We start from the raw sequence: 17,711 nt of genomic DNA, 5'->3' as shown, positions 1-17,711 counted from the left end.
CAATAGTGGACCCAAAATGGTTCAATCTTGGTCTCCTTCATTGTAATTGTTAATTAATTAATTTACAAAGCTTTTTTCAGTATAAATTTATGTATAATTTTATTGATTTTTCTTTATTTATGATCATAGCGTTTGTGGCATTTAGAATAATATGAAACTAGGAAAAGTAAATCCTTCTCAGTTTGCAGTAACAGCAGACCTTATGATTTAATTCAGGAAATCAACCTAATCGATTGGTTATGCGATCGGTTTTTTAATTGGGTTAATGTTCGGAAACTTTTTGGTCACACCCTTTCATTATAGCTGTTACGAAGACAAAAATATAAATAAAACAGATTGTTTTTTTATCTTCCACCAGGAACTTTTATTTAAGGTACCAATTGAATTTTTGTTGTGAATATAGGTATGGGGACAGGTGGACCTTCAGGACCTTACGGAGGATCTGGTGGCAGCAACCGTAGATACTGAAAGTGTAAGTTGTGTGAATGAGTGAGAATAATTCGGAGACAATTGCTGGTGTTCCATTTTGTAGTGTTTTGCGTATTTTTTAAAATTCAGCATTGGTGATTTGAGTACCAGAATGTTAAAGTAGTGTTTTAAAGACATTTTATATGTTTGTTGTATTATTTTATGAGTTACTAATAAAACTTTATGTTCCTTTGATTTTGTAAAAGAAATGTTTTTAGTTAGAATTGAATAGGTTTTAGGCTTAATTATTTTTTGTACCATTTATAAAATATTTAGTATGTTAACATATATGTTTGTTTGATTTCAAATAACTCAGCTTTGTTTTAGTTTACCCCTGAATTTTTGTTTCCTATACCCAAGTCTGACAATATAGAATTTAGGCTTATCTGTGGTGTCAATAACGGCTGAGTTTTGTTGTTATGTTATGTAAATACTTAAACTTTTTCAATTTAGTGTTATTTTGTAGTTGAGAAGTTTCATCAAGTTTTTGTTATTGTTAGGAATATTTTAAGAAAGGTTAAGCTCAGCTTGTCAAATAGTGACAATGTTAATTTAATTTGTTTGACAAATGCTAAGTGTTTTTGTTTTTACATTTCAACTATCACTGACGACAGACCGCTTATGGAGGCTTTCTTTTGCTAGTTCTGGTGAAGTTTATGTAGTATGGAGGAGCGTGAGATAGAAATGTATTATTTGACAATGATATTACAATGAGGGACAGGATCGAATTGCCAGGTCACGGATGGCAGGTATTTCTTTTTCAATTCCAGAAATATATATGTTTAATGCAGTTCCATTCATAAAAAATATGCAAAATCGTAAGATTTCTAGCAATTTAATAATTTTATTTAAATTAGATTCAATTAAATTAGCTACAGTTATTTCTTTAGTACTGAAATTTAGAGAGGTGTATTTTAACATATTACTATATTTTCAAGGAACTAAATTTTGTTACAGAAAACTGTTTAGGTATCATATTTTGCTGGAGTTAGAAAGTTCAGTTATGTAATAAAATATGGGCAACACACAGTCTTCAAAACTTGCAGTTATATATGTATGCAATTAATGTAGTCTACAAATTCCTAAAATTTTGTGAAGAGATGGATTTTTGGAATTTAGAGCGTAAGAAAAATTAAATTCAGATATACCCTATTCATCCACTGGTAGAAAAGAAATAATTTACCACACTTCATCAGCTAAAAATGTTGTGATCAAACTCTAAAAAAACTTTTTATCAAAAAAGGAGTGCAAAAATGTTACATAAGTGTTAGTTTGAATATGTTAAAACAATAAAAATCCTGATATATTTCAGTCTTGTCAATAATTTGCAGTCAAGAGGTTTTAATAATCTTGTGTTTTGTTTTAAAAACTGATAACTGAAGATTGTTTTCCACAACAAAGCTGAAATATCGTGTTATTGAATTGTGTTATTGATGTTTTGATAAGAACTGTTTTGGAAATATCAGATAATAGTTGTGAACATAAAACTGGTACTTTACTGCAGTAGTTTATAAAATTGTGGATTTTAAATTAAAGCAAATTCATTATGTATCAAAAGCCTCACAAAATGAATACTAGCAGAACTCATGTCGAGAAAGAGTTTAAAAAACTATAAAAACTCCAAATTTGTTGTATATTCTAATAGATTGTTCACAAAATCAATTTCAATGTAAAATTATTTCTATTGGATTCATAATTTTTGTTTTATTGATTAAAATCATTTGTGTTTTGTTTAATATTAAAGTTAAACACTTATTAACCAACATTTTTTAAGTTTTTACAACAAGGAATTCAAGACAAATTGAGGATATGTAATGCCTTTGCTTTCCCAAAACACAATTAATGAATATGTGCAATATATATATATATGTAAAAATACAAAACTTTTTTGTGAATAGTGTATTTTTTACACTAAATGACACAAACTATCACTTTTAAAAATATTGTTTTACAATGTAAAGAAATTGTAGTTTCTGAAAAATGCTATTACTACAAAAGATTGTATGGATATATTGACTTGATTTTAATAAATTAAAAACACGTAAATGTAATACGTAAAAATCTTAATAGTGTTTTTTTGTAAAAACCATGTTTATAGATCCAGCGATCTTGGATTAAATTGTGACAATTTGTATCAATGACTTGAATCATATATTCATAAAAAAATAAGATAGTTCAGTTATCTGGTATTACAATAGCCTTTGCAGAATTGTCTGTTTGTATGTATAAGAGTGATATGCAGCAACTTATATTCAGCCAAATTAACCAACAATATTGAATTGTCTAAGTGAATGAAAACCGAACGATTAAAAGATAAAGCCATTATGAAAATCGTACAAACAGCATTATTGCACATGTATTAAAATAATATTAGTTAAAAAGTCACAGGTGCTTTCAAAAATAAGGAGCTTTTTTATCTGATTTGTGCCCTTGGACTTCAATTAAAGAGTGCCTGGACGGCTATTTAAAAAGGTTGTATGTAATTGTAAAACAGATTATTTTTTAAATAAATTGTAGAATGGATAGGAATATTTATTTTGTTTTTATTTCTCACTGCAAAAGTAGATTGAAGTGAAGGGACCAAAAACATGCTTAAATTTTTTCCATTATTTTTTTAAACTTAATTATTTTACTATTTTAATCGTCAAATTCAGGTGACCTTAAGATACTCCTGAAAATCTTAGTAAATCAATGTGAGCTTGGTAGTGGTAGAAACTTCTGCAACGCAGGGCAGAGAAATCTGCAAGGTAAATTAACAATGTCAATACTTGTAGCAACAATGCTTCGTTCACTGAGAATCTGTTTATAATACGCTTGGTTTCACCATTGCTTTGTTTTCACGAAAATTGAAAATTTGTTAGAAGCTTGTGTACTGCTAGTTTTTCTGTCAACCTAAAGATTTGTAAAGAATACCGCAAAACTACATGAACAACATTTAATTCTATAAATGTCTACAAACACTTTTTATGTGATATATACGAAGATCAGGTAATAAAAATTACAAAAAATGTCCAATGTTTTTAGTGATGCAATGCCAGTGTTTGTTACATAATTGTCTAGCATTTACAAATATATGCCATTTTCCCCCACTTTTACTGCTGCAATAACAATATGCTCTGAGTATTTCTATATCATTCATACGCTTAATAATTTAGTGAACCTAAAAGGATAGGATCAGTATCAGGAAAGCTCTGAGGCAATTGGAGGGCCATTACTCACAATCCTTCATCTTGGAAAATCCTTCAACAAATGTGTATTCAGGAATAGGACAAGATACGATATAAACAAAAGCCTACAAAAACAGAGAAGAACAACAGGAACGGTACAATAATACAGTACACTGTACTGTACTTGAGTGAAGAAAAGTAAATATGTTATGTGTATTTTTCTGGATAATAGAATACATTGGCAACAACAGGTTTACTGACAAACAAAATGTTTTTTTATGCAATCCTTATCCATCCCAAAAATATGTGCACTTTTATAAGACTGATTCTGTATGTTATATATGTTTACATACTCCTTGTGAAATTGTCAAAACAAACTGAATTAAAATTTAGATACATACACAGGAAAATCAAATCCTACTGTTTACTAATATTCAGAAACAGGGGTTACTTTTCATATTTATTAGTATAATGTGTATTAAAGACAAATAATTGTTGTCTTTGTTAATTAAATAGTTATTTTATTAATCAACTTAAGTATGAAATACGAGTACAGAGAAAAATATTAGAAAGGTTTATACAGTCCCGATTTTTCATGTTTTTAATACATCAGCAAGTGGTTGAACAATTCAATTAGGCCCAAATACAATAATTTCTGATCAAATTTCATCAGTAAAAATATTGAGTTGTTTTAATATATTTTGTTCATTCAATTTAAATTAAATTTAATCTCTGATCGTATTTAATGAACAATTTGAGCATATTGTGTTATTTCCATGTTTTTTTTTTTCACTGAATGCGTTTTCTTTAAATAGAGCCTAAACCACACAGATTGGTAAAAATATTCAGCAAACTTCTGATTGTCTACAAGTCTGTTTTTATTAATTATCATAAATTTTTAATGGGCAGAAAATTAAATATGATGCTAAGTAGTAAACACTGAATGACTTCATTGAGTTCAAGAAAAGTTGCATATTTATTTGGTGTAGTTAATTAATACACACTATTTTAGGAACAAGTAACCATCAGGAAATGGTTTTCATGAAGTGCGAATTTTAAATTCGTCAAGTTATGTTAAGGTTTTTAGGTAAAGTCGAGGACATCTCTAGACTGCTATTGGCTAGGGACCTGTAGCACAGTACTGTGTATTCCAGGAGGATAGGTAGGTAGGTAGGTTGTGTTTTACTATTAACTTATCTCTTAGGGTTGTGTCTAGGTATTAGCTGTTAATACTTTTACTGCCACAGATTGGCGTGTGCAACATGACATGCGATGATGACATCCAAGGGCTAAGTCAGCTGACTGTAAAAACATTGCTGACTGGGCAGCTCGTGCTACGGCATTGCTGGCATCAATTCTGTTGAAATGATCATAAAACCATGTAGACAATTAGCTAACAGAACCATAATTAGTTGCGTTAGCTTAACAATAGCTAGTTGGGTTGTTCTATCTCTTTTTTCTGTTTTGTTTGTCTTTAGTTTCTACATTTTAATGTGTAGTTTAAAAAATGATGCTTTGCAAAACATTAGTAATGTCATACTGTTCTACTTTTACCATAGAAAATGTTGTATTTATTTGAATTTATAGTGTAATTCTATTATTGCTAATAATAATAAATGGAGAGAACTAGTCAGATTACATAGTTAAAACACTTTAAAAAAACTAAATAGTAACTTTTACATCCAGCTAGTGCTGTGGTTTTTGGTGATATCTTTCCTTTCGTTGTTCTGTCAGGCTTAGATACATTTTTGGAATTTTAAACAAAACAATTATTCAAAATAGTTCTATATTTTGCTATAAAACTTCACGTTTACCGGTAATACATAACCGTGTATCTAATATATATACAACCGCATGTGTAACTGACTGACTGACTCACTCACTCACTCACGTATACTAATTCTAACCTACTTCCAGATGAGTTAGAGACTTGAAATTTGGTACACAGATAGCTTTTCCACGTGTAACCACCAGGAAAAATCCCGAAAAGTGAGAATTTTTCATTTTCAACCCCTCAAAACAAATTCCCAAAAAAATCGCGCATTTCTTCACACCCTGCAGGCATTTTTTGTAAGCCCGATAGCGGGCGAACCGTTGGAGCTAGCTCGGATCTGACGGAAAATTCATGGTCAGGAAATGAAGTGAACTACAAAAAAGGTCTAATGACTTTTTGCTCTATCTTCCATGGTTAAGCGACAAAACGCTCGAACATTTGAAATTCAGAGATTTTTTTCGATAAAAATAATGTTTCAAGCCCGATAGCGGCCGAAACCGTTGGTCGTAGCTCAAATCTGATTGACCCATCAAATTAGAAAATTGCGCGATCTACAGAAAAGGTCCAGTAATCTTTTGCCCTATCTCGATTGGTTTGGCCGAAAAAACGTGATTATGTACAATTTTGTTGTAACTTTTACACGAAACTTTTGTTTTTGGGGTCGATAGCGGCGAAACCATTGGTCGGAGGTCAAAATAAGACTAACGTTTTATTTAGGAAATAAGATGACCTACAAAAAAGGTCCAGTGACTTTTTACTATATTTCCCTTAGTTTGACCGCAAAACGCGATTAAGTGAAAAATATTGGACATTTTCGCCTAAAAATTTACATTCCGGGCTTGATAGCGGCTAAACGGTTGGTCGTAACTCAAAACAAATTTTAAACGGGATTTAGGAAAATCACGTGATCTACAGAAAAGGTTCAGTGACTTCGGGAGTTGGCTGAGCGTTAGCTAAGCGTCAATAGTAGATAGGGACAGAGGAATATTTATTATGTTCACAGACACAATACCCTCTAAAAAAGGCCCAAGTGTGTCATTAACCCCCGGTAATATTAACCCCCCCCCCCCCGGGGATTTCCTGGTATGACCTGATAAACCTCCTGTACATTCAACCCCCTGATGTGTTAACCCCCTGGTAACATTAAACCCCCCCAGGGAATTTCCTGCCATGACCTCATGTCCGAATTTTACCAGTCACCAAATCTCTTAACCCCCCCCCCCTGGGAAGATCCTGGTATGACCAGATAACCCCCTGGAGACTTATCCCCCGGTAACGTTAAACCCCCCTGGGAATTTGTTCATATGACCAGACAATATCCTGACGAAATTAAACCCCCTCTTGTCTTAACCTCCTTAACATTAATCACCCACCCAGGGAATTTCTCGCCTTGACTAGATAGTCTCCTGGTGATATTAAACCCCCTGTTCGACTTAAAATACTGCCTTGAGGTCGGTTTTTATTATGTTTATACTAAACAATTCAAGATAGCTGACCCGTGCAGACTTTTCTCCCGAGCTCATTTCTGGCTAAAACCATAGGTCGTAGATCAGATCTGAGGGCACAATCGAAAGACAAAATTAAATTTTCGACAAGAAATGTGCAGTCACTTTTTGTCATATCTCTAACGGTTTATCTAATATATATACAACCGCATGTGTAACTGACTGACTGACTGACTCACGTATATACTAATTCTAACCTACTTCCAGATGAGTTAGAGACTTGAAATTTGGTACACAAGATAGCTTTCCACGTGTAACCACCAGGAAAATCCCGAAAAGTGAGAATTTTTCATTTTCAACCCCTCAAAAAAATTCCCAAAAAAATCGCCGCATTCTTCACCCCTGCAGGCATTTTTTGTAAGCCCGATAGCGGCGAACCGTTGGAGCTAGCTCGGATCTGACGAAAAATTCATGGTCATGAATGAAGTGAACTACAAAAAAGGTCCAGTGACTTTTTGCTCTATCTTCCATGGTTAAGCGACAAAACGCTCGAACATTTGAAATTCCAGAGATTTTTTCGATAAAAATAATGTTTCGAGCCCGATAGCGGCCGAACGGTAGGTCGTAGCTCAAATCTGATTGACCCCATTAAATTAGCAAATTACGTGATCTACAGAAAAGGTCCAGTGACTTTTTGCCCTATCTCTATCGGTATGACCGCAATACGTGATTATGTGCAAAAATTTATGTAATTTTCACGTGAACATTTTGTTTTTGGTGTCGATAGCGGCAAAACCGTTGGTCGGAAGTCAAAATAAAAACAAAGGTTTGATTTAGAAAATGAAGTGATCTACAAAAGAGGTCCAGTGACTTTTTGGACCTATCTACAATGGTTCGACGCAAAACGCGTTTAAATGCAATTATTTTGTGATTGATACGTATAAATCTTGTTTCTGGAGTCGGTATCAGCCGATCCGTTGATTGGAGTTTAAATCTTTATCATTCAGTAACTAGAAAACTATGAGATCTATAAAAAAGGTCCAGTAGCCTTTTGTCTTATATCCTTTAGTAAGCCTGTAAATCGCTTTCAATGGTAAAATATTTATCGGTTTTTTTTTACAAAATGCACATTTTGGTTGTTTTAGATTTTTTGCTACTATGATTTGTTCAATTCATTTTGGTTCCGGATTTAACAAATTATTTACTACGTTACCGAGTGATTACAACCCCCCCCCCCCAGGGAATTGGCTGAGCGTTAGCTAAACGCCAATAGTAGATAGTGACATAGAGAATTGTATTTATTTTAACACACACAACAACCTCTAAAAGAGAACCACGTGTGTGTTAACACCCAGTAACAATAAACCCCCCCTCTGGAATTTCCCAGTATGACCAGATAACCTCCCTGAGTAAATTAAACCCCCTGGTGTCCTTAACCCCCGGTAACATTACCCCCCCCCCGGGATTTCCTGGTATGACCAGATAAGCTCCTGAGTACATTAAACCTCCTGAAATGTTAACCCCCCCGGTAACATTAAACCCCCCCAGGGAATTTCCTGGCATGACCTCATGTCCGAATTTTACCAATCACCAAATCGCTCTTTTCCCCACCAGTGCAGACATTTATTCCAAGCGTTGTACCGACTAAACCATAGGTCGTAGATCAAATCTGAGGGCACAATCAAAAGACAAAATTAAATTTCCGACAAGAAAGGTTTCAGTCACTTTTTGTCGTATCTCTAACGGTTAAGCCGCAAAAACGCCCTCAAAGTCAAAAGTTTGGGTAAAATCCGGAAAATTAAAACTATGGTATACATACGTCCTCTGACTTTGGTTAAAACCAAATTCTTCTTGTCTCCAAATTTCACGAACACATAACTTAACTCTTCTACCACATCAATTGATTAATATTATACACCACAACATCTTTTGGCTGAGCGTTTGCGAAGCATTACGACCCGTAAGATTCTCGAGAAACGGATACATAAAATTTGGAAACTTCACGTCTGAATTTAACCAATCACCGAAACTACGCTTATCCCCGAATTTAGCCAACACCCAAATGGGGGCCTGGGGGCGTCTAGCCCCCAGCGAGCCGAAGGCGAGTCTAATATATATACAACCGCATGTGTAACTGACTGACTCACTCACTCACGTATACTAATTCTAACCTACTTCCAGATGAGTTAGAGACTTGAAATTTGGTACACAGATAGCTTTTCCACTTGTAACCACCAGGAAAATCCCGAAAAGTGAGAATTTTTCATTTTAACCCCTCAAAAAAATTCCCAAAAAATCGCGCATTCTTCACCCCTGCAGGCATTTTTTTGTAAGCCCGATAGCGGGCGAACCGTTGGAGCTAGCTCGGATCTGACGGAAAATTCATCAATGGTCAGGAATGAAGTGAACTACAAAAAAGGTCTAATGACTTTTTGCTCTATCTTCCATGGTTAAGCGACAAAACGCTCGAACATTTGAAATTCCAGAGATTTTTTCGATAAAAATATGTTTCAAGCCCGATAGCGGCCGAACCGTTGGTCGTAGCTCAAATTCTGATTGACCCATCAAATTAGCAAATTGCGCGATCTACAGAAAAGGTCCAGTAATCTTTTGCCCATATCTCGATTGGTTTGACCGAAAACAACGTGATTATGTACAATTTTGTTGTAACTTTTACGCGAAACTTTTGTTTTTGGGGTCGATAGCGGCGAAACCATTGGTCGGAGGTCAAAATAAGACTAACGTTTTTATTTAGGAAATAAGATGGCCTACAAAAAAGGGTCCAGTGACTTTTTCTATATTTCCCTTAGTTTGACCGCAAAACGCGATAAGTGAAAATATTGGACATTTTCGCCTAAAAATTTACATTCCGGGCTTGATAGCGGCTAAACGGTTGGTCGTAACTCAAAACAACAATTTTAAACGGGATTTAGGAAATCACGTGATCTACAGAAAAGGTTCAGTGACTTCGGGAGTTGGCTGAGCGTTAGCTAAGCGTCAATAGTAGATAGGGACAGAGGAATATTTATTATGTTCACAGACACAATACCCTCTAAAAAAGGCCCAAGTGTGTCATTAACACCCCCCCCCGGGGATTTCCTGGTATGACCTGATAACCTCCTGTACATTCAACCCCCTGATGTGTTAACCCCCCTGGTAACATTAAACCCCCCCCAGGGAATTTCCTGCCATGACCTCATGTCCGAATTTTACCAGTCACCAAATCTCTTAACCCCCCCCGCCCCCCTGGGAAGATCCTGGTATGACCAGATAACCCCCCTGAAGACTTATCCCCCGGTAACGTTAACCCCCCCTGGGAATTTGTTCATATGACCAGACAATATCCTGACGAAATTAAACCCCCTCTTGTCTTAACCTCCTTAACATTAATCACCCACCCAGGGAATTTCTCGCCTTGACTAGATAGTCTCCTGGTGATATTAAACCCTGTTCGACTTAAAATACTGCCTTGAGGTCGGTTTTTATTATGTTTATACTAAACAATTCAAGATAGCTGACCCGTGCAGACTTTTCTCCCGAGCTCATTTCTGGCTAAACCATAGGTCGTAGATCAGATCTGAGGGCACAATCGAAAAGACAAAATTAAATTTCCAACAGAAAGGTCCAGTCACTTTTTGTCGTATCTCTAACGGTTTAACCGCAAAATGCCCTCAAAGTCAAAAGTTTTTACGAATCCGGAAAAAAATCTTATGAAAAAGGTCAATTTTTAAATTCCCTTGTCATTTACTTAATGTCCGGGACTTAACCAGTCACCGAATTCCGCTTATCCCCGAATTTGCAAGCGTTTACTTTGGGGGCCTGGGGGCGTAGCCCCCAGCGAGCCGAAGGCGAGTTAAAAAATACGGAAAGCTGATTCAATCAGACCGCGGCGTTTCTCTGTCTGATTGCCAGATCTGAGCACAATGGCCTGTGGCGGTAAAAGTGTTAACATATTTTATCAATACCACTAATGATAGATGAAAAATTAACACTGAAATTAAATTTGTACACAATTTTAAAAATCAATATACTATCATTTATAGTACATATTATAAAAGATTGTAATATTCAAGTTTATCCAATCATTGATTTGATTATATAAATAGTGAGGCAAAGCACTAGATTATCAATTCCTAGTTCGAAAATGTGTTACCTCAAGCATTTTTTAGAGGTGCCAAAAACTTAAAAGCATTCCTAGATACACACTGATACACAACACTTATTGCACATCTATTCTGTTACACAGTCTCTGTCTCATCATTTTCAGAATTATTGCAATAAGTCATTTTCTTCATTCATAAAAGTCCGCGCTCAAATTCGTTTCAAAGTGATTTTGACGCCATTTTATACCATTGATAATAGCATAATCATTTATTTCTTAATCACTTGTAATCCACAAATCATGTCTACCAACTACATGAAAAGGAGTTTACTAAGACAAATATAGATAGAACTAGATAATTGGTTTTACTGTTCAGTAGTGGAAATTTGTAGCTGAAAATAAACAGAGAACACTAATCACTACGCTATGCAAACCACACGAAAGTATTTCCAAGGTTGTCCGCTAGATCGCATATATGTTGAGACAAACAATTATAACTCATTGAACTATACAGGAAATATTGTTTTGCAACAGCAGATCCTGCAGAGTGATCAGGATAGCTTAAGATGCGCTCTCATGTAATTGTCGGAATTACTAAAGTTTATATTGTTGGTAATAACCATTAACCCTTTCAGTGCCAGAGATATAATCAAATCTATGTTAAAAAGTGCTATGTAGTATTTTTTGTGTGACTGCGAAAAGTGCCAGAGGGTTTTGGACGTTAACGCAAGGTTTTAGAAGAAATTATGTAAAATTTATTTTTGATCATAAAAAGCTCCTTTTTACTTCTTTTTAAAGGTAAATCAATTACACATCAAAAACTATTTAACATTCAAATTTTTATATAGTTTTTTTAATTACAAAATCACTTTAAACAGCAACATTTCCACGGATACAAAATAAAAATCAGGTTTTATGTGAAATAGCTATTATAAAAAAATGTTATTTTGAAATTTTAATACTTTTATCATAAAGGAAATTTTTAAACAACCCAAAATCATGTGTAATTACTAATATTGTACTATAAACAAAGTTTTTAAAAATAGTTAATTGCTAGAGATGATTTTTACTAAAACGCAAGGTTTCAGAAAAAAATTCACCTAACATTTATTATTTATCATTAAAAGCTCCTTTTTAATTCGTTTGAAAGGTAAATGAATTTTCCATCAGAAAATGCATAACAATAAGATTGTTATATGACTTTAAAAGATTAAACTCACTTTAGACAGTGACTTTTCTGTGGGAACAAAATAAAAATCCATTTTTAGGTAAAATAACTAATATAAGAAAATATGTTTTTAAATTTTGATACTTTGATGATAAAGCATTTAATAATTCTTTTCAAAATTTCAATACTTTAATGATAAAAACAATGCAAAATAATGTGGAATATAACATTAATTACTAAAATATAACTCAAAACATAAACATAACTGCTCTTCGCGTAGGAACATCTCGTCTCGGCACAAGCATGACTTTTAAATCGTCTTGTAGCGAGATGTCTGGCACTAAAAGGGTTAATGTTTTAAATGATCATACATTCTATTCTGTAAATGAACAAATCACTCTTAACAGTTAATATTTATTTTATTGTAATTCAGATTACCAAAATATTAAAATAATATACTAATCTCGTAAATAAATATAGTAATGTACTTTCATGCAACGATTGTAGGACAAAATTTGTAAAAAAAAAAATATATATATATATTGCAAAATAAATTTCTGTGACAGTGTTCAAAAATGTTTACCATGTATGGTTGAATTAATTAGATACATGTTATTTAAGAAAATGCAATTGAGGAACATAATTATTATTTGTGGTGAATTCTAGTATTATTGTGTTGCCAAGTTATGTTAAGTTTGTAGGTTGTAGTCGAGGACATCTCTAAGCTACCATTGCTAGGGCCTGTAACACAGCTATGAATTCCAGGAAGGTGGGTAGGTTTAATTTTTTATTACTAAATTACTTATTTTAGGGTTGTGTTTAGGTAATAATATTCTGATATTCTAGTAATGTCACCAATTATTGAGAAAATAAACAGTATAGACTATATATTACCATTGAATGCATTAAAAATGAAATAATTGAGAATATTATAAAATTTATCACTTATTTATTAATTGTTTTATTTTAATTTATAAAGATTCCAAAACCTGAGTTCACATAAAAAGAATGTTTACTAATATCTCATCATGGCATTTATTTTCTATCATTGAATTTATATTATTTAATACCGTATCTTATTATTTCTGATCTTGCAATTTAAATATTGACTATAAAATTTGAGGCTTGTATTCACTTTGTATGTTAATGTTCTAAGAGTGTTGAACTAATAATAGTCTGGTTTTCAAATCATCACATTAGTATGCTATATTGCAATTTATTTTGTAATTATAATTGTCCGTTAACAATATTTAAATAAATAAATAAATGCTTTTACATAAAAACCATCATCATTGTATGTATGTGTAAGATTTTATTATAATACAAAGAAATTTCTGAAGTGTGTCTTCATCAGTGCTGTTTTTGAGTTTTTTTTTATTTTTGCTTGTTGTATTGTTTTATTTTTTTATGTATCTTTATATTTTGTGTAAAATCATCAGCTGTTTGTAAGGCTTTACCAATTGTTCTAGTTTTTAGTTTAAAACAAAATTGCTTTAACGTTTTTTTTTGTGAACATTTTACTATGAACTTTTTAACAGGATCTTCATAACGTAATGTTATTTACAGTAAACTGATTGAATAGAGCCTAGTTATTTTGTATCACCATAAATAAGAAGGTCCAAATAAATAAAACCAAAACTTGTTTATACTCAAGTAAATTTTTTTAATGCTATACAACATTTTTATTTGTGAACATTTTACGATGAAATTTCAAAAGGACTTTAAAACTTAACTAAACTGTAACTTAACGGTAACGTAACTTAATGGTCTTTACAGTAAAGTTATTGAAAGAGCTTAGTTATTATGTTAAAATTACTATAATGAGGTCCAAATGGAAAAACAACCTATCACCTTTTTATGTAAGTAAATTATTTTGTAACAAACATATTTTAATTTGAGTAAGGCTATTTTTAATATTTTATTCAAATAGACTGAATTTTATCTATAATTAGGTGTAAAAACAATTAAATTTATGTAACAAATAACAGAGATGCAAATTATTTACAAACACATTCCAAAATGATATTGAAATTTTCTGGCACTGGCAATTCTATAAATAGTTGCTTGGCACTGGTGGAGCACAATTTGAAATTCCTCTGGCACTAAAAGGGTTAACGAAAAACACATTCATGTTGTGTCCTGTTTATGGAGCTTTTTATATTTTATTTAATGTCTTTTATGATATTTTTACAGCACTTTCTTGTCACGCTTGGTCAGTAATACTAGATGTGAAATATAAGTTCCTAATTATTACTTATTAGGTCATTGATGTAAGTGAAGATCCGTTCTCTAGGCAGTATTTATAGTGATTATTCCAGCTTTTAGTGAATATATGTTTCACATGATTTGTAAAGTACCAATGTTTTTATTGATAGATTTTATGATCAAAGCATTTTTGAAGTCTGGTGGCTATTTTGTCATGACGTTGTTTTATTGGATAATTGAATAGCAACAAATAAGAAACTAATTAGAAGGATAACTTTTTTTAACTATCAGAAAAAAACTTAAATTACACTATTTTGTTCAAAATATCCAATCTTTCACTTTGCTAGATTTAATTAAATGTACTTTTAAAAGAATGGTGTGGTTGAAAATAGTATTCTGCCAGCAGCTTGTGTACTTTATGAGGTCAGCTTCTTGTAATGTTTAATTTATTGACAATTCAATGACTTGAATAAATGATTCTGAAGAAATATTTAAAATTTTATGAAGCAAGCTAGAATAGAATTAAAAAAAAAAACTCATCACTTACAATTTGTTAAAAGCTCCATGTGATAGATTAAGATATAACTCTTTAGACAAAGTTTCAGCTTCTTGTAACATTCCACCTGATACAGACTAATGTTGTGTTGAGTTATAGAGTCAAGGAAGAAGTCATCTAGCTAGATAGCCAGGCTAGTTTTGTAGTGACCTAGGCCTTGTAGACCGAGTTTGAGGAGCATTTTGAATAGGTTGGTAGGTGTAAGTATTCGTTCAGGTAGGAAGGTAAGTGAAAAGTTATAAATTTTTATGTTAGGCTTCAAAGAAAAACTTATTAAAAATTAAAATTTATTTTACCAATTCAGTGCATGTTGAAAAGAGATTTTTTTAACTAAAAGCATTAAAAGGAAAATTTAGTATGGTGTTCAATAGAATAAGACTAATTATTTTATTATCTAGAGTTTTATTGAATCATGAAAGTGTTTATTTAGGTCTCAATGATTAGTGTAAAGCAGAAATAGTTCATACTTAAGGTAGGGTTTGGCAACACATTTCTCAAAAACGTAATTTACTGTTATTCAGCTTGGTCGTGGACTTGTAATTTTGTTCTTTACACTGATTTGAGTTATGGGTTGTATAGCAACAAATTTTATAACCTTTAGTACATTGATTAATATTTCTCTGGACAAGTTAGAAAACGTATAAATAATTATATTTTAATTTGGAACTGTAAAAGGTGTTTAGAAAGCAGGCATATAGAATGACTGTGATGCCTCCTATTTAGTAATGAATTAGAAATTAATTATATGTATGTAATTGACTTTCGATGTATTAAACACTGTGTACAAGTGAGAACTTCCTAATCACTTAGGATCAGCATTTCACTTGGGAGAAATTTCAAATTGTAGTCTTGGATAAATTTAATTCTGATTGTTAACTTATTTATTACTTAATGATATGATGTCTTAATTGATTTTGTTATTTCTTGCTATCACATTTAACTTTTTTTAAGTTATGAACATTTTGAGTTATCAGCATGTTATTTTGGCACAATGAGCCTTAAAACAGATTCATCATGAATTTTTTAAGCATTTGTAAAATAGCATCAATCAAGAAGAGATAAATTAATTAACCTCTCATCATTGTATCTGAAACATATTACCAACTGCTATTAAATGTTGCTGTTTTTGTAAACATCAATGTATTGAAGTCGATTGATTATAAAAACCCAAAATGTAATACAAATCAAATGTATTCTTAAAAGAGCCTCGAAAAGAAATCTTTTGATCCAGGAACTCTTCACTTGATACATCTGGAGTCAAATTATTTACTTTTTACTATAGATGGTTTAAGAATTAAGGGCATTTTCGTTTTACAATAGAGCGTTGATAATCCGGATTAATTACGATAGGACCTCTTCTGTAGTATCAAACTATCCTGATTTTCAAACTGAACCTATGATAGACTTCTTCAACGTAAAAACAATTTTAAAAATCACCTGTAGTTCGCTTCTTAGGATTAATGCAAAAAATGGAGTGTGTCAATAAAACCTTTAATTTAATGTGTTTCATTTTGGAAACATAATATTCTATAGCACAATTTTGCACTTCAGAGCATAAGAATAACAATCAAATACGTCTTAATGTAGTGATAAAAATGCAACTAGAAATATACAGTAATTGTGTTATTTTTTTAACTAAATCCGTCATTTATTTAAAAAGAATGATCTTGGTTTGTATGCTGTTTTCCAAGGCGTAATATTAGTGTCTTTGCTGTAGTAATTTTTTAGAATGTATAACCTCAGCTTCTTGAATATCATTTTCATCCCCATCCGATTCTACTGTTTCTGTATGACCTAAATAAAATAGTGCTCCTAGGTTAAGAAATGGTGAGGTTTTCGCCATCATTGAGCCATAGCACTCTGAAACTTAAAACAATCTAATTTATTACTGTATTCACTTTCAATGCGATTTTTTGTGTCCGAATTATTGATGCTCTATTGTATGTGGAATTTGTTGCAATGTACACATTCTGCTAAACAATTTAATGAATCGAGTTGGGTTCCATAATTAAGTAGATTTTGTATAAATTGTTCTAAATTTATTTAAAAAATAAAGTAAATAAATTGTAGTTATATATATTTTTTTTAATATAATGGAAAATGGTATTGTTTTATTATTGTTAATAAATTCATGTAGGAGTAATACGTAATCCCTTGTTGTTTTAGGTTAGCACTCTTTTGGACTAAGATTCATGTTTCTTGGAGCCAGTGAAGGTAAAGGACTACAGAAAATGCATCAATCCTTGTAAATCAGGTAAGAAACATTGAAGTGTGTAGATTAGATAGAATAAATTTTCTATTCTAAAATTACAGGTTTTATTCTTCGTGTAAATTAATTTTTATATTACTGAATATTTTTGAATCTAAAAATAGTTTTAGGTTTTTTTGTTATGCAATGATTAGTACCTCCATTAACACTTTGAGTGCTGGCCCTAAATAACATGTAACTCTGTAGAATGCTGGGCGTTTTTTGGTGGTTTTAAAAAATTTATTAAAAAAAAAGTATTTAAGGTATAAGAAAAATACATGCCCTAATTCAGCTTACTTTCGTCTTTCTTTTAACGTGAGATTGTTAGTGTTTTTTTTCAAAAACGACACATAAAAATGTTTTTGAAAAACATATTTTTTGAGAGTTTTTTTTATCTAACAACTAAACTAAGCATATATACAATTATTTACAATGACCTATTTACAATATAAACTGTCCTTTGAATAATACAAATCATGTTTTGTAGTGTTTTGACAAAAATACTATGCCGACATATTGATGCGTCGGCATCACTTTCGCTGTCAGCACTGTTTTCAGCATCTGTAACATAATAATAT

The 17,711-nt window shown here is 32.0% G+C and overlaps 1 protein-coding gene across 1 annotated transcript in view; it reads left to right on the top strand.

The window, feature by feature from the left end:
* LOC124355266 (heterogeneous nuclear ribonucleoprotein A1, A2/B1 homolog) overlaps positions 1–17,144 on the top strand; it is a 33,668-nt gene extending 16,524 nt beyond the window's left edge. The window contains exons 7-8 of the mRNA XM_046806320.1: positions 404–472; positions 17,052–17,144. Coding sequence (XP_046662276.1) covers positions 404–468 — 65 coding nt within the window. The 3' untranslated portion in view covers positions 469–472; positions 17,052–17,144. The remainder of the gene's footprint in view (positions 1–403; positions 473–17,051) is intronic.
* Positions 17,145–17,711: the final 567 nt, after the last annotated feature.

This window comes from Homalodisca vitripennis, chromosome 1 (genome assembly GCF_021130785.1).
Source record: "Homalodisca vitripennis isolate AUS2020 chromosome 1, UT_GWSS_2.1, whole genome shotgun sequence".
Lineage (NCBI taxonomy): Eukaryota > Metazoa > Arthropoda > Insecta > Hemiptera > Cicadellidae > Homalodisca > Homalodisca vitripennis.
The sequence above is the reverse complement of the archived record's forward strand: the minus strand, read 5'-3'. Positions and strand labels throughout refer to the sequence as shown.